General features: G+C 35.4%; 1 protein-coding gene across 1 annotated transcript in view; it reads left to right on the top strand.

The window, feature by feature from the left end:
• NBAS (neuroblastoma amplified sequence) overlaps positions 1–22,261 on the top strand; it is a 169,800-nt gene that overhangs the window by 60,367 nt on the left and 87,172 nt on the right. The window contains exons 33-39 of the mRNA XM_027641066.1: positions 5,258–5,371; positions 6,204–6,361; positions 8,381–8,479; positions 15,979–16,146; positions 16,748–16,861; positions 17,107–17,230; positions 22,008–22,084. Coding sequence (XP_027496867.1) covers positions 5,258–5,371; positions 6,204–6,361; positions 8,381–8,479; positions 15,979–16,146; positions 16,748–16,861; positions 17,107–17,230; positions 22,008–22,084 — 854 coding nt within the window. The remainder of the gene's footprint in view (positions 1–5,257; positions 5,372–6,203; positions 6,362–8,380; positions 8,480–15,978; positions 16,147–16,747; positions 16,862–17,106; positions 17,231–22,007; positions 22,085–22,261) is intronic.

The raw sequence follows: 22,261 nt of genomic DNA, 5'->3' as shown, positions 1-22,261 counted from the left end.
TGCAAGTGTTGGGCTCTCTGACTTCAGTGGTTAACATCAAGAGTAATGCTGATGGTTGCTCCGGTGATAAGTAGGGAATTTTAGTAGTAAAAGTATATTTCAAGAGTGAATATTGGTAAGGAATACACTACTTTGGCATACTTTACTTGTCTCTTATACTAAATAAAGAAATAACTTTCACTTACAAAGTAATCTTTTGATTATAGAATAACATTTATTTATTAAAAATGAAAATATAGCAAGAAAACATTTCCAGTCGTGACTTTCTGTGGTGGGTGTGTGTGATTTTTTTTGTTTAGTTGGTTTATTTTGCATAAGTAGCTTTAAGCTTTTGTGATTAAAAACCATTTCATGGTTACTAAAGTATGTCTATTTGTATTGCTTGTATTTACAAGCTGTTTTCTGTAGAGGATGTTAATTTATAAGTAAGGTATAGGTTTGGTATGAGAATGCCATACTTGTGAATTTTATCTAAACTTATATTTTGTAGGAGATGGGTTATGGAAAACAGACTTATTTCATTTTAAGAAACTCAGTATTTCTTCATTTCCTTTTTTTTTTTTTTCTGGACTTGAAAGCTGTGAACAGCATACGACTACTATTGCAAGTTTTTTGTGCCTGGTGTTCCATCCCGTTAGTCATTAATACCTTTGAAAACAGATTTTAAGTGGAATGCTGGCATAGCCTTAATCATAGTTTGTAACGAAGAGCTTTGCAAAATTTGATGGTAGATATAAAAAACCCCAAAAAACATTAAAGAAAGACATGCAGAAGTGGTATTTCTATACGTATCAACTTGTAATTTAAGTTACAGTGTTACAAGTAGTTAGTATTAATTAAATAGTTATTTTAGGACTTGGTAACCTATCATAAGAATGATAAATTTATTCCACAAATTAGTTTGTAGCCAAAAGGGCAGCTCATGCATACGGGTTGTAAGATTTGTGAATTAGTACTTTATTTTAAATTTAATATTGGAAAAGGAAAACCTGCCTTGTGGTTTTAGTACATGTAGTCTTTGTTGACAGGTGTAAAACTACTGGGAAAGGGTATCTTGATTTCTAACAGCTTTTGATGAAAGCAAATGATTTTATTGAGATATATTGGGATGGGTCTGGATATTGGAAAAGAATCTAGGGATTGAACTTTATGGACTTACTTAATGAAGAATTACATATAAGTGCTGCTGGGAGAAAGAACTGGTTTTTGTCCTTAATTGGTTTTCACTACTTATACAATTATCCTGATTTATGAGCCACCTTTGCTGTGCAGGTAGTTCTGATTTTGTCTTGTGGAACATACTTACTGGTATTGGTTATGCATGCTCAAATTTGTGGTCCCTTCTGTTCCCAATCCACCTTGTGTATCTACCAGGAGAGTGCTTTCATGTGCTTTGTCTGCAAATGGGAGGAATTTGTTTCAGCGATTCTCCCTCTTTACTCCTCTTGCCACGCCACCCCATATGATTACTGAAAGGGAAGGACCTGCTTGCTACATCTGTCCATGCCTGTATAAATTTTAGACATATGTGTGTTTATAGAGCATATAGTATATGTTGTGTTTTACTCTATGTAGTATATAGCCTATAAAATTCTGTGAGCATATATATTTTAATTTCAGTTTTAAAAGTGCATTTGTTGTGGATGCAAGAGTAGAGTGCACATAGTTATCTCTAAGGAGCTTCATGAGCTGTGTTCTCTGAATACAGTTTAGAGGGCAGCACTGGAAGTCAGTAATAGAATTTATTTTCATACTTATCAAAGTTTAAATATTGCTTAGGTAATGAAATATCAGGTAACTTCTTAATTGCTTTAAAGTATTTGATTAATGACAGTAAACTCTACTTAAGCCTCCTGTCACTACCTCTGTAAAGTAAGCACCACAAGTGTTATCTTAATTTCACAGATGGGTAAAGTGAGGGAGGGAGAATGTGCTCAGCATGACAGCCAGAAAATCTGCACCTGCTCAGGGAGCTGGAGCTGTTGTGTGTCTCACAGTCCTCACTTAATCCACACTCTTTGTTAAGAAAGGGTGCAAAGAATTCACTTTATGCAATTATTTGAGTGGATGTGTGCAGAAAAGAATAGAAAAAATACTTCTGTATCACAGCATCTTCTCTACTCTTACTGTATGTCAGAAAGATCTGATGAGTGTAGCTGTTTATTTCTTTTGTCAGGCTCTCTAGAAATGTTTTCATTATTCCCTTTTCTCACAACTTTCTATGGCAATTTACTTAATTTTAATATCCATAAATGAAGTCTAATAACTTTAAACTTTGCTCAGATTCCTAAGTCAAAGCTTGGTTTTGAGACTTACCTTTCTTAACACTGACTTTCTTGCATGTGGAATTAACTAGTTGGTTTCTGATCTCCTAAATGTAAGCAACATTGAATTTCTGAAGTGTTGATATAATTTGACTTTAAAGTTTTCGTGATATGATTTCATTTAAGATAATGTTCATTCATCCACTCACAAATAGCATGCATCTTACACAAGGTGTTTCAATAAGCTTTTTTTTTTTGTACAATCCAAACTGGATCCAAGATTTTAAAAAATATTTGAACATCCTTTATTTCTCAAGAAAAACGTATTTCCTGTTATTTCTGACCTTCCATATTTTTCCTCTCATTGTTTGTACTAGAATCTTAGAATCATTTAGGTTATAGAAAACCTTTAAGATCACAGTCCAACCATCAACCTGGCACTGCCAAGTCCACCACTAAACCATGTCCTTAAGTGCCACTTCTCCATGTCTTCTAAATACCTCCTGGGATGCAGACTCCAGCATTTCCCTTGGACATGTGTGCATGCACACCACCCCCTCCCCTTCCAGTTTCTAAATTTGATTTGAGTCTACATGTCACACATTAACATTAAGGTTTGATGCTGAATTACTATTTAATATAATCAAGTCACAATTTTATGGGTTTTTGTCATTCCTCTCTTGGTTTTTAGATCTTGGATATCTGTCAAAATGGCAAGGAGAACAATTTAGAATTCAAAACTTTCACTTTTATAAGATTTTATTAATAAAATAGCATCAAATGAAGTGTCAGAAAGCTGAAGCAGTGAATTTTTTCATGTTTGAATAGAAGACAATAACTAAACTGCAGCAGGAAGCATTGTAAGTCACTGCAGTGTTAATGAAAACTGCATGAAGAAGGTCGGGCTGTGCATTGCAGGGGATTCACTACTAATGTTGGAGTTGTTCTGTGCCATAACAGTGTGTACAAGGCAATGGAAGCAGAAATGAGTGAAATAATGGAGATGAGATGTACAAGTGTAGCCGTGGACTGGATGAAAAACGATCCTTATATTTTATGCTTGTGCTTCTGTGAAACATGTAGTGATGTATCCTTCTACATCAAAAGTACTGAGCTGAAACATTGGGGATGGGGGACTTGACAGCACACAATTGCTCAGGCACAGTTTGGAAAACCATTCTTTGGTCCAAGGGTTCTTCCTCTCTTTCCTCCAATCTCACAGATTTTGAAGTGGGAATAAGTAGCAGTGATTATTTTGTCTAGTTGAAATCTGAGTGGCAATAGCGTGATTATTGCCTTTTATTTGTGTCTGCTACTTAGTAAGATCTCTCTGCAGGAAGTCAAGCTGTCAGGGTAAAGTGGGCATCAGAAGGTGAGTGGCAAGTACGTGTGTCTTGCTTATAGAAATGACAGTTCACATTTAGCTTGTGTAGATAGAAGCACCTCTTTGTCATCTGTAATTGCTTTTGCCCGAATGAGAGGTTCCCAGGTTCCAGAGGGCAAAATTTTGCAACAGAAGAGCCTTGAATGTGATTAATTTGCAACATTGTGTGCTGGCAGTATATTGAGCAGGAGGCCAAAAGATAAAATGATGGGAAGCCAACCTGTTCTCCCAGCTGAGAGTGAGGGGATTAGGGGAGTCTTGATTCAGTTCAGTAATTAGGGTAACTTCGCTTGCCTGAATGTCATTCTTGTGCAACTGCTGCAGCTTTTCTTTTGAGAAAGCTTTAAAAAGAAATGTGCTTTGTCTGTGGTGATGGATCTGCAAAGTGGAGTTAAAAATAACAGCTATGCAATTTAAGGGCATGTACTCTTTAAATGGTTTTTGAAACTGGGTCTGTTTAACCTTCTGAAATATTTGCATTTCACAAGTTGTAGTAATACAGTTTCATAAACCAGTGCCCTTTTCAAATGACCGTAACAGCACTGACTGCATAGAATTGCTTTTAATAATAGAGAAACATGAGCAAGAAGCTTGCATTCAAAAAATGCACTCATTTTTATTCTAAAAATTCTTTCCTAAATGAAAATGAGTATTGTAAGATTATTTTTCCTGTGTATGTTTTGTCACCCTCTCATACAGTGCATGGACATAGATAGTATTTTGAGCACAAGACTGGAAAAACTAGTGTCAGTAAAGTAAATAAATTTCATTCTCGTGTTTTCAGTTGAAATTGGAAAAAGCTTTTAAAAAAAATAGATGAGTAGTAAAGAGTGACAGGTATAAATGTTATTTTTATTGACAGTAACTGACTTTGAAAAGGAGATGAGCTGTCTTATTAGATTTTTGTCTGTGAAAGCTGATGTATTAAAATTGAGGTCAGGACATTTTTCTACAAAGATTCTTGAAGAAACTTTAGTCAGAAGAATTCAGTAGTATCTGAAGTGTTATTTCTGACCCATAACTGGTGGAAGAGGCATTGTCCAGGTCTGCTGACGGAGATCTGTGTATGGTGTGGAAGAATTAGTTTCAGTTCTACTCGCTCAAATTAAGGGGTTAGCGATTTTTAAATGCCTGTTTTCTGCATCTCATGAATTATTTGGAGCCATGAAGTGGTAGTTTAAACTGGGTCTTTGTACACTGTAAGAAAAGCAAAATTTAATTTTTTTCTTCGTGGACTTTTTTTTTTCCCAGTGTCAGGATTTTGATTTATATGTCACTTAGCTTAAATATCAGTTTTAGTCTGTGTCTTGACCATCACATAAATACAGCTTTTAAACCTTTTTTTTTTTAACCTAGACATTACATGCTGTTGTTTGTTGTGGGTTTTTTTTTTTTTTTAGCCAGTGTTTATGCCACTGTTTTTTAAAATATATGATTAACTGGTTTTATTCTTTCCTTCAGGAAAAAACAGATAATTTTATTCCTGTTTCAATTTCAAGAGGGGCTTTTCATGTTGTGGTGTATAGCCAATTCTTAAGAAATGAAGTAGCAAGCTGAAGTTGAACGTTAATTCCAATTAACTAATAAAAATTTTGAATTTTTCTTGCAGGAGATGATCAGATGGAGAGAAAAGGTCAAGTTTTAATCCTTTTAGTGGAACAGGCTCTCAGTTTCCAGGACTACAAAGCAGCTAGTATGCATTGCCAGGAGCTCATGGCTACAGGTGAAGGGAATAAACAGAGGTTGCATGAGGTGATGGTGGTGGAAATCTGACTCTTGGCTTATTGTGAGGTGTGGTGTTTCAGATTGGACCATTTCATTAAAGTAGTAATTACATCTTGTTTATGGAAGTGAAGTAACGTCTCCACGGAATAGAGACGCATACAGCAAATACTGTATGTAGTAAGTATGTACCAAGCTATGAGACGTGTGACGTTATGGAGCTTTTCTTTATGCCTCTGGGAACACAATTTCTAGTTTTTTCTACACTGTACCCCTCTCAAACAGGTAAAAACGTGACTGTAGCTAACAGGAAAGCCCAGGTGTTTTAGAAGTTTACGTTTAATTTATGTGTGTGAGGGTATGAGTGGAGGTGAATGAAATACATATGTCAAGGTACTAAGGAAGATGGGATTTGTTTCTTCAGATCTTTTTTCCTGCCTTGAGAATGATGGGGAAAATCCAAGAGGAACTGAGATTCTTTTAATATATCAAGTGATTATACTTGGTTTTTGCAGCCACTCCAATAGGATATTCAGTATCGTGCTCTGAAGTAAACGATGGTTTTCTTATTGTAGTATGTAAAGTAGAGAATGTAGGCTTACAGATGCCTATTATAGTGATATCTGCAATATGATAAAAATTAGTCTTTTATGCATTTTGTCAGTCTAAAGTTGAGTTACACCTCTGTTTTATGAAGCCTTTATGGTTCCTTTTTTGGGGGATGTTAAGTGTTGACAAAATTGTTACCCACCCTCCTTTATCTCATCCAATAAAAATAATGCAGTATCCTCCTATCATTTACGGTAGGAAGTATGTTTTGTGTTCCCTTGTAGGTTATTCTAAAAGCTGGGAAGTATGCAGTCAGCTTGGGCAGTCAGAAGGCTACCAGGATTTGGGAATGCGCCAGGAACTCATGGCCTTCGCTCTGACACACTGTCCCCCGAGCGCCATAGAGACATTGCTGGGAGTGAGCAGCTCATTGCAAACCCAGGTACCTGTTTCTGAAGCTTCTTCCATAAAGTTCAGTGCTTACCAAAGTAAGAGGGATTTGTACTCATTTTCAAGTTTTTTCCCTTAAGTTTTACCCTCCATTTGTTCTACTCCATTTTTCTGCTTTTACTGTTATATATCAGCAAATCAGGTCTCATTCTAAGCAGTTTTATATGATGAGTTAGTTTCTCGAGTAGAAATGCGTTTGTATTTTCTATCTTAGTACTTTTAATTTCTTCATTGATAGCCTGATTTAAACATTTTATTTGCAAATGCAGTTAATGAAATTTTGAAATGTCTTCTAGGTGTTAACACCTAGTACTGCAACTTCATTAAATGCTCACATAAATATCTATTAAATGTGTAGTTTATGATTTTTTATGATCTTTACCCAATATACAATGAAATTATTTTCTTACTGATTTCAATGATGTAATGATTTTATCAAGTACAAGAGGCTTTATCTCTGAGCTATCTTTATTAACTATGCAATGACTGACTTAAGAGAATCATGTCTTAGGTGTTTAGCTGATCCGACTATTATGGTAGTGGAGTAATTTAGGTTGTCAGAATGTTAAATTGTGATTGTACAAGCCACTGTAATTGTGGCTTGGCCTACATACTGGGACTTGTTTGAGAATTCATAATTGTCTTGTCTAAGAGTTCACAGTGTTCTTAGATTTATAATTGTGTAATGGAAACATCTTAGAGGTCTCTCAACACAGGGCAGGAAGGGAGGAGGGAGCCATAGCTTCAGCACATATGAAGCCCAGTTAAGGTAGCTGCAAGTGTGTAGCCTTTTATCTTTACAAAACCACTTGAATAGCAGCGTGTATGAGAAATACAGGCAATATATGAAGGCAGTCTGTGCTCCTTCAGTAACAGGGCTAACATTAGAATAAAAGCTGCAAAGGATTTCAAATGCAGTTTATTTCCTGCAAGCTATTTACTTTTTTTCATTATGAAAACTGAAATTTCAGAGAGGTAGGTAAAACTATGAGCTTAAACATGTATTGATACCTGTACAATTTTTAAATAAAAACTTCCCCCCCCTCCATTATGTGTCTTTACCTAGAATTAGAATTTGAAGTCAGACAAAGTTTTGGCACTGTATAAACCAAAATTTTTTAAAACTTCATTCAATTCACACCTGCTGTATTGCTGTCTGATTCCTTTGAAAGGCTTTATGTCCTCTTTGTGGTAATGCAATGCAGCTGCTCAGCCACTGGTTCGCACTTTCTTGAATCCCACTGCTCCAAAGGAAAAGATTCTCTGTCTTCTCCATTCACAAAACTGGAGACCTAATTTGTTGCTCAGGTTTCTTTGTTAGTGCAAACCTTTTCTAGCAAAAGTGCAGTGATGATTAATTTGGTATTTGTCTCAGGAAGCCAAAGCTGAGTAATAATTTCTGTCAAGGTACATTCAACCAGTTTCTTCTACAATTATTTCTTTCAGAAACTAAGCATGACCTTTTTAGTTCTGTTCGCTGATGTCCTACATGTTCTGTCCAAGCACTCTGTCTCTGTATGTGGATAGATGGGTAGATGCAAAAGATCTTTATCATAAGGTCACACTGACCAGAGATATTAAACAACTTTTAGTGTCTTTTGACCTTCACCAGTTCTACAGGCTGCAGAGATTCTGCTCACAAAGCTACTGTCCTGTGTAACAACTCCTTTGTGGAGTTGCCCAAAACCTAAGTCACTGTTCAGATAATGAAAGTTTTCTGTCAGTTCTTTAGCCTATGCAGTATATCAGAGTGCATATAATTAAAAAAAATAAATTGTTAAATTGTGTGCAAAATATTGCACAAAAATCATGGAGAAGGGAAGGTCATTTTGTCTAGGGACTACAACAGTGAGAGGATGTTAGAGATACTGTGTTCTTTGTGTCTGCATCCTTGTTTCTCTATCATGGAAGCTTTTACATCAGAATTTCTTGGGTTTCCTATGATATCAGTTATAATTCTTACATTTGCTTATTTGACTGATAAACGATTATATTTATTTCATGTTTATAGATTCTTTATCAGGCTGTGAATTACCAGTTTCTTCCTTCTGAAGGAGGTGAGAATGCAAGTGTCTCAGGACCTTCTTTGTTGATGAGTAAAGATACAGAGGTAGGTTTTAATGAGAATTTTAAAAGTAAAAATGATTTTGTTCTGCATTATGCTAAAGAGCTGAATTTGAGTTTTTAGATTTACTAGATAAAATGGACAACATTAGACATGTACTGCATGCTGTTCTTTGATTGTTTAAAATTCAAAGTTTTGCTTATGTATTTATATCTGTTTGGATTTTGAGTTGCTTCTTCCGACACAGTCTTAGTACCATAGAAAACATTATAAACCCAGAAGCAGTAGAAGAGGAAAGTGCAACAAAACTTACATAATGATATACATTCATGTTGGTTTGATTTTTTTTTTTAATCCATCCCAATTGCAAAGCAAAATATTTGAAAATAAACCTGAACTACATACTTAATTAAAAAATGTTATAAATTAAATTTATTTTTTGCCTATGTTCTGTGCATCTGTCATGGTTTGAGAAACCCAAAATCCAATTCCCTAGTCCAAACCCCCTCCTGCATCTCAAACTGGTGTGAGATGGGTTTTCCAGACAACCACACGACTCAAAATGGGGGAAAGGGAATATATTACAATGACTGTACAAATAAATACTACAATACATTATATACAATCTTAATTATCTCTACCATGACATAAGTATTTACAATGGATCAAATCTCTTCTCCCCTCCAAATAAAAGTCAAGGAGGGAAGAAGGAAAGATCCCTCTTCAGAGCAGCAGTGTCTCTAAGGCAGTAGGCATCTATTTTCTTCTCATGCATGCAGCAACCGTGGCTTGATCTCTGCCAGCACACACGAGGGGATATCCAAGCCCCCTTGGCCACTCGTCTTCAAGCGAGGGTCTTCTCTTCCATGGACTGCGTAGCAGGGACGAGGTCGCGTCACCACGTCATACCACGAAGCTCAGGGGTCTTCGTGACGGTCCCTTTCCTCAGGGGATTCAAATTCCCCTTTGCAGAGCTCCATACTCTGTCTCAAGGCAGCAGGGGGGCCAAGGTCAACCTCTCCGCATTCCTTCTTGGAGCTTTCTAGCTCCTCTCTGCAGTGCTGCTGCAGTTTTAGGATTTCCATTCAGTAGGAGTCCATCCTTTCCAACTTAAGAGGGGTCTCAAAAGGGTTTTGGGGGGTCTGGTTCAGTTCTAACCCCCAAAACTCTGTCTCTCTGCTGCCGGCTCTCTATCTCGGCTCGAGCAACTCTGAGTCTTCCTTGGCTGCATGCTGTTTACTGTTCCTTCAGTTATCTCTTGGCTCTTAGCCACAATCTCTGGACGCTGCCGCCGCTTCTGCTGCTCACAGTGGAGGGAAAAAAAACTTCTAGCCTCTCAGTCACAGAGCTCAGTTCAGTTTAACACTGGTTCTGAGTTTCTATGACCCCAGCCGGGGGCTGGGGGGCCGTGGCCCCTCAGAGGGGCTCTTGCCCCTTATTCCTCGTGGCTTTCACAACATGGCTACCCCTTCTCAACAAAAACTACAACCTTCTCTTCCGTTCTGGTTGTGATATGTTTGTATTTTGCAGAAGCGCTCATTGGCTAAAACTTCAAAACTTCAAGAGTCACCACCCCCTGGGGTTTTACCATTTTATAACTTCAGGGGGGAAAACTGTTTCCCCCCGCCACAGCATCAGGAAGTTTATGATTTCTTTTCTGTTTCATAATGTTCATATATTGCATGTGAAATTATATTTATGTGTAAGATCAGAAGGAACATTGAGTATGTTATAGGAAATACAGGTAGGACAACAGGAAATAAGTGTTCTATTATTTTTTTTACTTTTTATGTCTATTATTTTAAGTTTGTACATGTAAAATTGCAAATATTTTTCTTTCTTTAAGGAAGATGTAATTACCTATTTATGAAAAAAGGAATGTGTTTTTCACATAGTGAAGTGGAAAATTCTATATTTAATTATTTTATGTGTTTCTGCTTAATTACATTTTTCAGTAGATGATAAACAGATCTCAGAGTGGGGGAGGGGAGCAAAAACCTTAAACACAGGAAAGGAGAGAGGAAAAGGGGGTGAGAGAAAGAGGGAAGGAGAGAAAGAAAGAAGGTTCATCTTGCATAGTGTGGCTTTTTGAGAAAGGTATCTGAGTTGCAGCTTCCTTGTCTACATTTTGTGTAGGTTTTATATATGTTTGTATATGTGTATATATATATGTGTGTGTGTGTGTGTACATACTCGTATACACATATGCATATGTAAACATATATGTACATTTGCATATATATATAAAATACATGGCAGACAGGTAAAATAGCAGTATAAACACTATTCAGAGGAAGAGGGCCAAATGCTTTATGTATTGCTGGAATCATCAATATGAAGAACAGATCTGTTTCTCTGGCACAAAGGCTTTATATTATTTGGAAATCCATAGATGTGTGTCTCTGAACGGAAGTTTAAGTAGATGTTAATAAAATTGATATAGGCATGTATGAGTATGTTTACAGTATTTTAGTATCTGTGAAAATCTTTGAGGCATTACCTTCTTCGTCTGTAGTACGATGTTGTGGTGGAACAATTAGACATGCATATAAATGATTCAGAAACTTATTCAAGGATTTATCAGAGTTGAGTTAACTCACTAATTAGCTTCACTATCATTTCAGTTTGGATATTTGAAGCAATTTTCATTATGCTAGGGAATTCATATTGAAAAATTTCTCCCGTGTAGCTTTGATTTTGTTCCCCCTTAGTTCTGATTGATTGACTCTTTAGAATTGGAAGTAGGTAGACAATTGACCTGGCAAGTTTGTATGCTGCTGCGTTGAGGTTTTTTTTTCTTTCTATTTAATACAGCTTCTTGGCATGTTGTGTTTCAGACTGGTGCACTATGAAATGAGTTCTGTATATTTGCTAATTCTGTCTTTTTGTTCTTTCCCAGTTGACTTAATAAGGATTTATAGCTTTTTTCATTTCTTGCAATGCCACACTGGGAAACATAGCCAAGAATTTACTCACTGTGCAACTCTTCCTTTGTTACAGACATCTGAAACGTTAGAAAAGCAATATATTCAATAACTCAGTTTCTCTGACTTAACTGAATCCCATAACTGTAATTCCCATAGTTACACTTCAGATAATTCCTTGTGCTTCACCTTCATTGACTTGCACAGAATTTTAGTTTCTTCAAAGAGAAAAACCCTAAACTGTAAGATTTTTTCCCCCTTTCCTTTTACTCCTTTCATTTTCACTTATGTCCTGATTAACTTATAGCATCCTTTTCTCAAGGAGTTGACAAATTTGTTTCTTTCTCACTTACTGTTACCTTTTCAAATTGGTGTTCTAAATATAAATTTCCTTTTCTTGACTTGACTAAGTTTTTTCTGGCATACGTGTGTTTGGGCATCCCTTTCTCTGTTGTATTCAAAATATCTATATGTAAGTACTTCAGTTTTCAAAGCTTTAGTGACCTTTTTCTACCTCTTCTTGCCTTTGTCTAGTATTGAATCATTATTTTCCACTACTATTTCTTTCTTTATATCACCAACTGGTCATAGTTTTCCATCAATCTTGATGAACTCTTCTCCAGAAATGTCTAATTTCATTTTTAGTAAGTTTTTCCTCCAAATTTTTCCCCCCTGAAACTTGCAGAAATCTTGATAGCAGCTGATTACAATCTCTACAGACTACATAGAAATATGTCATTTAACATTACTGTCATGTTGACTTCAATATAACTTTTCTCCAAGTTTTTGGTGGTCCTTCTCTGAAGGAAATTCCTGAGTGCTGTGATAAAGATGCACGCACCTAATCATTCTGTAGGAGCTAATGCATTTGCACAAGCTTTGTGTCAGCTTGTCACTGTTGACTGAACTCATGGGATCAATTGGAGAAGTTATCCTTCAGAAGCTACAATGATTCCATTATACCAGTTTATTTTTGAGCAAAATGTTGTTTCACCAGTCCTCATGCTTTTTACTCTGTGTGCTACAATGCCTAAACAACTAATCTTGTGCTTCTCTAGTAAAATATCTCAGTGAGACAATTAAACTCTTGATTAATGAAAAGCCTTTCAGAATATTATTGCTAAAATTATTAAACTAAAATACAGTGCTTAGTCATGAGATACCTGGTTGTTTATAAACAGTAGAAACAATAACCATCCATTGTCTTGTAAATGAGCTCTGACTTTATGTTAAATCTGCATAATACTTAAAATATGCATTACATCTTTATCTTTTATATATATGGATATGAAAGCATAATTGTTGTAAAGTGGCAAATCCACACAAGTGAAATTTACAGTTTCAAGTTTCCTTGAAAACAAACTCTTGATAGAAGAGCAGGCATAGTTTCTAGAGGAGAGTATGTTCAAATTATAGAAATTATTGTCTTAAAGGTTGCTCAAAGAAAAAGAAAATTTCTGATTATTAGCATTAGCATCTTTGGTTTTGCATTTTTCTTAAGTACTAGATCTGGGAAAAGACAGGATCTTTTAAAACATTTGTGTACATTACAATGGTAGGTCACACATTGTTATCACTGCTGGTTAGAAATTATTAGAGAATCATGGTTATTTATCCTTGAGTCCTTTAGCTACTGACCCAAAATTTCTAGTCCTCTTTCAGATCTACAACTGTTAAGCAGATGTCTTAGTTATTGCTGTATATCTCAGTCATCAAAGCCTGTGTTTCAGCAGCTGCATCAAATGCATTGGTATGCTTAAGGCTGGGTTACTTTTTCAGTTCCAGTGATATTATGACCCTAATAAGAGCCTAGACATCCAATGACTCAAGAATTTTAGTGTTATCAACTTGAGCTGAATCTTTTCCATAGTCTGTCATTTAGGGTCTGGTTTATTGTTATGAGACTGGTTCATTAGCTGTAACAGACATTGCCAAAAAAAAAGAAAAAAAAGGTTAAAAATCCCCAAAATAAAACCCTCCAAGGCACAAAACTTAAATGTAGAATATACATGAATGCTTACGTAAAAGAGATTATTTTAAATTCCTGTTTTCCAAGGGAAATACCAAAAAGGGAAAAAGGAAGGCTAGTGCATGATGTTCTGTTTTATGAACAGACTGTTCCATCTCATTTAATTTCCTACATCATCTTGATGGATGACTTAATGCACAAAGTGTATGCAATGTATGGTTTTTACATGTTTTAATCTTTGCGCTTTGACTAATTGTCATTAAGGGCAAAAAAAAACCATGTTGCAGGTGTTCTAGTTTATTACTGTCTGTTCTGTGGCTTATCTAAAAAACAGTTGGCTTTGTTATTTGTCCTTGCATTAGACTGTTTGGAATTGTATATGTGTGAACATGGGTGTATGTGTATAAATATTTGGTATCTATATATGAATATATAGATAAAAATGTTTTAGCTGTTAATGTAGAGTATCTTGATAATTCAGAATTTGTTGGTTATCTTTTTTTACACCAATTTAGATTCATACAAAATTTTAAGCCACTAATTTAGCTGCTGCTTAATAAGTTTTTGTTTCTATTATTATTTTGTTTTTAACGACAAGGGCTTACTTTATAAACAATGTCAGGAAGAAATAATAGAAGAAAATAATTTCCCACAAACACCCCTTAAAACCCCCATATATAATTTCCTCCTGAAGATACAATTAAAGGATACAATTCAAGTTGTTTTCTTTAGATGAGATCTCCAACAATATTTAAGAAATAAATTCTTTTATGAGAGATTGATTCAGTATAGAAGAAAGTTCCAGGTACACATAGGAATGACTTGTCAGAAAATGGAATTCCTGTTTGTGCAGAAAAGACTGTAATTACTTGTGAGAGTTGAAATTCTTTTTAGAAAAAATCAGTAGAGTTTATCTGATAGCAGTAGAGCTACAGAAGCATCCACACCTGCATACAAGTTAAGTCATTAGTTTTCACACTAGTGAAGAAGGTCTATTTAAAAAAAAAAGTGCTTTTCTAAAATGCAATTGAGAACTTGGGCGGGATTTATTTTTTCTGCTTCTATTTTGATTTGTTTCATTTTACCTACATGAAGAATCAATTAGGTGTCCTGCAGCATCTACTTGAAAATGGAGGCAGACAGAGAAATTAGCATTCTGTATATAACATTTAAAATAAATTACAAACCCCTTTTTTCCTAAGTACTTAGAGGGGTTTATTTAAAATTCTCCCCACAGCCCCCAAACCACCAGATTTTCTGTTGATTTTCATTTTTCAAAGCATTAAAAATTCTGATATGTTGTATTTGGCATGTACTTTCTTCATTTGGTGAAACAAGAGCTGAAATTTCTAGTTTAGCTAGTCAGTTTGTCAGTGATGCATCTGGGAAATACGCAATATAATTTCAGAAAGGATTGGAAAAAAATGCTGAAGGAAAAGGAAGAAGGACTTAAGATGGACCTGCTACTTCAGTGGTCAGCTTAAGGGAGTGATTTACTGCACACTACAGTAAAAGGTAGTAAAACCAAGGTTGTCTACACAACATTCTATGTTATTGAAGCTGATATTTTTGTCACTGAGGTTATGGTGGGATGTATTTGTCTTGAGTATAACTTAGCATCCTTTGACTCTGATGTCTGAAATTTTGTCTTGAGTTGTAAACTAATACCTCCCATACAGTTAGAATTTTGCTATTTTAATATACTTCAGTGTATGGGAAAATGAACAGTAGAGTTGCTAAGGACAAACATTGGATATATAGCTGTTAAAGTTTGCTGTATGGAGGAAAATACTTATATTTTCTGTTGCTGAAGACAGTGTGTTTACATTAGTATGCTAATTATATATTTATGTCTAATGCACAAGTGTTGTAAAGCATGCAATTAACACAAACCTTTGAGAACTGGAACAGCACAGATGTTCTGGGTATTATTTAAAGGCTTTACGTGAGGAAGAGCTTGTATAGAAAACCCCATTTGTGGAACATCTAGTCTGAAGAATGGACTTCAGTGTGAATTTACTGAGACTAAGTGAAGGTGTTTGTGCATGTACTGCAGAAGCAATAGTCTTTTATTGTATTGCAGAAGTCTTTTATGTTGTCTATATTCAGTACTTTGTGTGCCAACTGCAGAATTTCAGATCTTGATACTTCTTCACTTGGTCTAGAGATGAATATTTACATCTCTACCATTTCCCCTACTGAGAATTCAACTTCGTTAATGATACCTCTGTACAAATACAAGATTGTCTCTAGTATCAGCTTTCTTGGATTATTGAAGATTAATTTTAGTATGCTTGATGTCCACATTTGTAGAGACGATTATTTTAATGGAAGCGTTCAACAGTTATGTAGAATATTTCCACTATAAACTGGAATTAAAAACAGCTGCTATCTGTGGAAACAAGAGGTTACAACAGAATAAAGGGCAAAATGTTCTGCTGATCACACTACTTACTTCAGATGGAAACTCCTAAATCAGTTTTGGCTTGTCTTTTGTTTACTTTTGACAGATGCTGCTTAAATTAATGATCATTAAAATATGTTATTGACATTGTGTGTCTGCTCTCTAGTGCATTTATTTTGCTTTATGTCATTAACCTAATTGTAGCAGGAGTCTAACAGTTACCACTGTGTGTTGGGTATGCTCACAGGATGAAACCCACGTCTCCTCTAGCCAGTCTGCTGATTTGTTGTACTGGACGACATCAAAAACCATGGAGGTGTTGTCTAACACAACTATGACTACCAAAGCCGTGCTGCATGCTGTCAGTGATGGGCAGTGGTGGAAGAGATCATTAACTTACCTGCGACCATTGCATGTAAGGGACTGCTGATGTGCTTCAGATGTGTACACGTTTGCTGATATGTTAGTATAAAAACTAAACTCCTTTGTAGATATCTGATAACTGAAGACCTCAATCAGTAAATGAAATAGAGACATCAAAAGATTGTTTGCAAGCCAATCCCAATGAAAAAAGGTGTCTAAAGATGTTTTTTTTCTATATGTTCTATTAGGTTTTCTCCTGTTTTCTTATTGTAGTGTAAGAAGGCATAGATGAAATTTGCCAGAAGTTCAGAACTTTGGGGTACAAAGCACAGTTAAACCTGCTCTTTAAATACTGTAATCTTATACTCAAAGCTGTTCCTTTTCAGTTTCTCTTTTCTACCTTCTCCATTTCAAGTGAATTTTCTGTAATGTTTGTGATACTAGTTTTTCTGGTACTATCGAGCATGGTTCTTTTTCGTTTTTTAAGGATACTGAACCTCATTCAGCATTGGTTTATGTAAGATGACTCCTATCTTGCTCCCTACTGAATTCAGTGATACTTTCATTTACAGTTGTTTCCCTTCTAAACAGTGGTTACAGAATTTTTTATAAGCTTTTTTACAGTTAGGATCAACTATACTTACTTTTCTCAGAGTCAAGAATTTGGAGACGTATTGAAGAGTGGGCCTGGAGAAAATGCTATGGTGGAAAAACAAGGCTGTCATCCATTTTATGAGTCTCTAATTCGTGATCCATATGTTGCAGAAGTAAGTTGCAATTACAGAGCTCTAAAGTGTTAATTTTTTGTTGAGATCTTATAATGAATTAAAAATGCAAATTTTTGATTATTCATGTGACTTGAAATTTTGTGCAAAAGTAGGAAAAAAAAATCCAGAACTAAACAAAGGAAAGCATATGCAGGAACTGAGGTAGAGAATTGCATCTGATGCAAGTTGTCTAAATATAAATGCAGAGTGTAGCACACGTGCCAGTTACCTTCTTTTACTTCTAGTCTGAAATCAGCTATGGCACATACCAGAACGATTCTTTGGAAAGCTTTGCTGAAGTGTTGCTGAGAACAGAGAAACTGACAGAAACAAAAAGCGAAGGAAAAGACCTGCTTCCAACTACAGAAGGTATGGGAATATGTATATTCACTCCTGTATTTGCTATATATTGTAAATACAGAAGTATCTGTGGATGGGTTTAAGTATGGAGAATTGCACGCAATGATCTAAAGTATTGTCTGGTTATTTTGTATAAATTGTGATGTAGTTCAACATCTCCCATTGGTAAGAAGTCTTTTGAAGTAGCTGCAGAGCTTTCAAGAGAATTGGTATATTTAAGAGGAGTAGCTTAGTAAAGATTAGAAATCTGAAATTTCTCTTAAATAAGCAGAGAGCATTATTTGAGGGTTGACAAAGATATGAACATTGTGGGAGAGATCGTTGAAGATTTCCTGAATATGATTGTGTACAGGTATTTAAATGGAAGTTTGCATCCCAGGGTTAGTTATTTGTATGTATGCCTGTGTATTCAGTTGGTCAGATTCTGTGTGATTGTGTACACAACTTTCGGTATTGCAGGGTCATTATAGTATTTTATTTGCTAATTAATGTTTTACTGCAGCTTCTGGAATCATCAGAACTTTTTATCTTCTGAAATGTCTGCAGTTTTAAGTTATAGTTAATAAGTTGTTAACTGAAACAGTTTTGCTTTTTTAAAAAAACAAACTACACAAAACCACCTGTGGTTGTTTGTCTTTCCTTTTGGATGTCTCCTGCTGGTTTAAGAAATGAACTGTTTAAATATTTAGATGCTCTTAGTGTCTTTGAAGGAAGATATCGGTATTATATTTGACTCTGTGGTAAATGCTGCCATGGAAAATGATTATATTAAATCACTTGCTATATGAGGAAAGTTTTAGGTGAGATCTTCTTCATAAGCCACACACTTATTTCAACTGTTTAGTAAAAACCAGGATGTTTGTCTTACAATTATATGTCCATGAGTTCAGCTCATTTGGTTAAAGCATGGTGCTTATAACATCAAGGTTTTGGATTTGATCCTTGTATGGGCCATTGACTTGAGAGTTGGACTTGATGATCCTTGTGGGTCCCTTCCAACTCTGGGTGTTCTGTGAAATTTGTGAAATGTGATTCAGTAGTTTGAGATATGTGATATTTCTTCCGATAACCTGTATAGTTCTAATAAAACAACATTGTGAATTAAAAAAGGTTAACAACAGCTTTGTATGATGGGGATGTATGCATATTTTGTTCCTTTCATGCTCTCTTAATGCAAAATTCCTTTTAACTCAGTACTTATGATCTCATTTTTTGCATGCTGATAGGCTTTTAGCTTTGATTCCTGTGTCTTAAAGGAGGAGGAGGCAAGGATTAAAAAGCATTCATTGCTTTCGTAGGGAAAATTATTTAATTGGTAGATCTTTGGTAATACTTCCTACTCTAACTTGAGTAATTGGAACTGGTTGTTTACAATTCAGTGGCTGCCTTTGAGATGAAAATTTCAATGTTGGGGACTTTCTACTGAAGAAGAAAAGAAATTTTAAATTCTAACTTCAGTTTTTGAGCTTCTGTGTTCTTCCTCTTAAGCGTGCAGCCTGATGATTTACCATTTTAATACTTTTATCCTCTTCCACCACTTCTTATAATGAATCTGAATTACACTTAGAAGTCCCTCCATCTGCGCTATGGAACAGAGTTCTATGTTTTTCTCAGGAAAGCTGTTTTTATTCTATACCCAGCAATCCTGCTGTATGATAGTCAGTAAGCAGTTTTGTTACACTTTAACATAAGTGTTACATAGCTTTCTCTAGATAAAGGGATTAGTAATTTGCTATTTGTAATGTTTTTAACCCTGGATTAGTGGCATTGGATCTTATCTCTTCCCCATTCTTAAAACTTTATCAATTCTCATGAAAGTCCTAATGGTGAGTTAACACTTTCAGGATTGTGGAGCTTGAAAATGTGCATATTAATAGCATACAGCTAAAATTTAAAATTGAAAAATCACACAAATATGAATCTCATTTATTATTCAGCAGTTTTCTTGTTTTCAGGTTTACTGTATGGTTTTTATGAATGCTAATATGAGGTGTTAGCTACTATACTAGTAACTAATGAACATAGCAGATTTCAGTTGATTTTGCTGACAAGTAGATAGATTAGGTACTAAACTCAAAGTAAATAAACCCAAGAAAGTTGGTCATGCCTATTAATCCTCAGGGGTTGTAGAACAAATTATAGCTTAATGTTTTCCATGATTTTGTAATTGCTTGTGGATATGGCTGTTTAACTGTCATATATACTTCTAAGTTTAGTGAGATTTTTTCATGTGCTAAATGAACAATTGAAGACTTGAATCCGTTTTTACATTTTTTTGCAGGGAAAAAAACCAAGAATGTGGGAAGTGAGTTGAAACCTCCTAGGTATTAATAAATTCCAATTTTCACAAATAAACCATTTTCTTCTTGCATTGCCGTTCAAACAGGCTTGTGGCTTAAAGACCTGCTCAGGAAATAAAAGTTATTCATAGAATCTAGAATGTTTTGTGTCTTGCTAAGAAAGTACTGTTTGTGGGACAGCAACCTTGCTTGTCACTGCCTACCCTCCCTGGTTTGCAAACCCTGTAATGTCTAATCTCTCTGGCAAATTTCAAATTTGGCAGTGGTCACTAAGTTACTGTAAAATTTGTGAATGTGTAGGAGACGACACAGTGGCATCCTGCTAATGTCTGGAGCCTGTGATTTGAGCTCAGCTCTGTTAGGCATCAGAGGATTCCTGTAGGGCTTCACTAGGGGATGTTGGCTGTATGCAGTTAGTCTTTCTGTATACATGTGTGTTTGTGTGTGTGTAAAGTGGATACATGAGCACATACCATGACCACACAAATGTTCACAGAAAATTTGTGTTAATTGAATCATTACAGGAGATGTTTTGTTTTATTTTCTGAGAAGGTACGACAATGGAAGCAGGTCTTTCTTCTTAAGTACATTCTGTCAGCTGGGATACCATTGAGTTGGGCTTCATGCAAGAGTATGAATAAAATCATATTGTTTTCTGGCCCTGTGTTGGTGCTGTGCTCTTTTTCATGATTGGTATCTGAATGGTGAAGATCCATTTTTGCTAGTGTGGCAGTTGTCATGTTGGGGATGTTAAGTTGGAAGAGAACCCACAATTTATTGTGTATTTGCAAGGCTTTGCAACCATTAATTTTCCAGAGAAAGGGTAAAGGGGGCAGCGCTGAAATGCTTCTTTGCTTTCTCCCTTTTTTTTTTTTTTTGTGTTTTAATTAGAGGTGGTTGTGAGAATACATAAAGTAACTTTGTTTGTGCCCAGAGGAGGAACTACCAATTTTGCAACATAATTTGTCAAGATTCTAATATTAGATATTTCTAGAGTCTTACTGTCTTTGCTTGGACAGCATACAGGTTATTTGGAGTGCAGAAGAAACGATCGGTCAGCAGCAAGAAGCTGTTTGAAGCACAGTAAAAGCTATTAGCAGCACAGAGCAAAGGTGCTGTTGGACAGGCTTGTGTTTGCAGTAACTGTGACCTATGACTGTGTAGGCAGCCTCTGTGGTGACTTGTCACATAGAAATTTAGGGTTTGTAGATGGCCGAGGGCCAGCATGTAAATCCACTTCAGGCTGATGGCAAATTAATGATAATCTGAAAATTGTAATTGGTCATTCAAGCCTTTTATAAATCATTCTTCGGAACAAAGAATTCACTGGGGGACTGTTTGTGCAGAGTAATCAGGTTCCTTGCCAGCACGCCCTGCAGAGCAGTTTGTGTAATATGGGAATACAGATGTTTGAGACTTCCTTGAAATAACAAAGTTGGAAGATAGCTTCTACCTAATGGAATAATATTGGTATTAATAATATTAGTAATAATATCCTCTATAAAAAGTAAACCATAATTGTATTTTTTGGTGTACTTACATTTTCCTATGCAATTTCTTGCCCAAGTTTCATAAGATTTTTGAAGTTGTCCCTGGAAATAATAATTTATATTCTCTACCCCTAATATTAAGTGTATTACAACAATCATTAGCCTGTAATTGTTGGAACTTTCATAGCAACCACAGTGATGCTTGATTTTAGCACAGAAGAAAACTGCATGAAGGAGAAATCCTGTTACTAATTAAACAACCTTGGGTGCTTATATTATGACTGCATATTGGTTCTCCAATTTGTGTAATTTGTAAAGTACAGTGGGTTTTTTAAACGAAAAACCTCCAAGTTTGGTATCTATAATGTAGCAAAAGGAGATAATTTCTGTGTCAGTTTTACCAGAAGTATATGTTTTTATAATCAGAGTACTTATTCTTGATGCATTGATTTCAACTGTGGTAGTGCTGATACGTGTGTTTGCAATATGTGGCAGGGCTTGTTTTTGGTGTTTCTTATGACACTTTACAGCTTTTAAAAATTATTTTAATTTTTAGTTGAGGCAGAAGTTTTTAATATGGTTTGTCACATTCAGTGATGAGTGAATTAGAGCTGAGGCTTGAAGAAAAGACATTTTGTACCATTCCTGAGATTGATATCTTGGAACTCTTACAACATTACATTATTGCCTTGATTTTACAAGAGAAAGATTTACTTGTAAATCAGTACAGGTGGCTTTGTTTAGCATCTCTTACTCCACAGTCTCATTCTTGTTTGGTTAATGCATCAAACACTTTGCCTGGAAGTTAAGGTAAAGCTGTACTTGAGTTTAATGATATATTTATCTGTTTCTGGATTGTGCTGATAAGTGTTTAATTGAGTATATATAGAGTGCTTCAAGCTAGTGTCTAATAAAATACAGTTCCACTGAAAACATTTCATTTGCTAGCTGTCAAGGCTAGATGGGTCACTAATCCAAGCTTTGTTTCTGCTCCAGTTCTGCTACAACTGGCAAATGATGCTTTACCAAATGATGCGGCCTTGTCTCTTGCTTATCTACTTGCACTGCCACAGGTATGTTGATAGTGAAAGACTATATATAAATATATAAAATATATTTTATATAAAATAGCATTTATATATATATACATATATATAATATGTATATTATATAAAATAGCGTTTCAAAATTCCGTAATAAAATTTCGTTTCCTTTGGATTTTAAAATCTGAAAATTTGAATACACAATTT

This window comes from Corapipo altera, unplaced genomic scaffold (assembly GCF_003945725.1).
Source record: "Corapipo altera isolate COAL_440 unplaced genomic scaffold, ASM394572v1 46, whole genome shotgun sequence".
Lineage (NCBI taxonomy): Eukaryota > Metazoa > Chordata > Aves > Passeriformes > Pipridae > Corapipo > Corapipo altera.
Note: the sequence above shows the minus strand (reverse complement) of the source record. Positions and strands in the feature narration are given on the sequence as shown.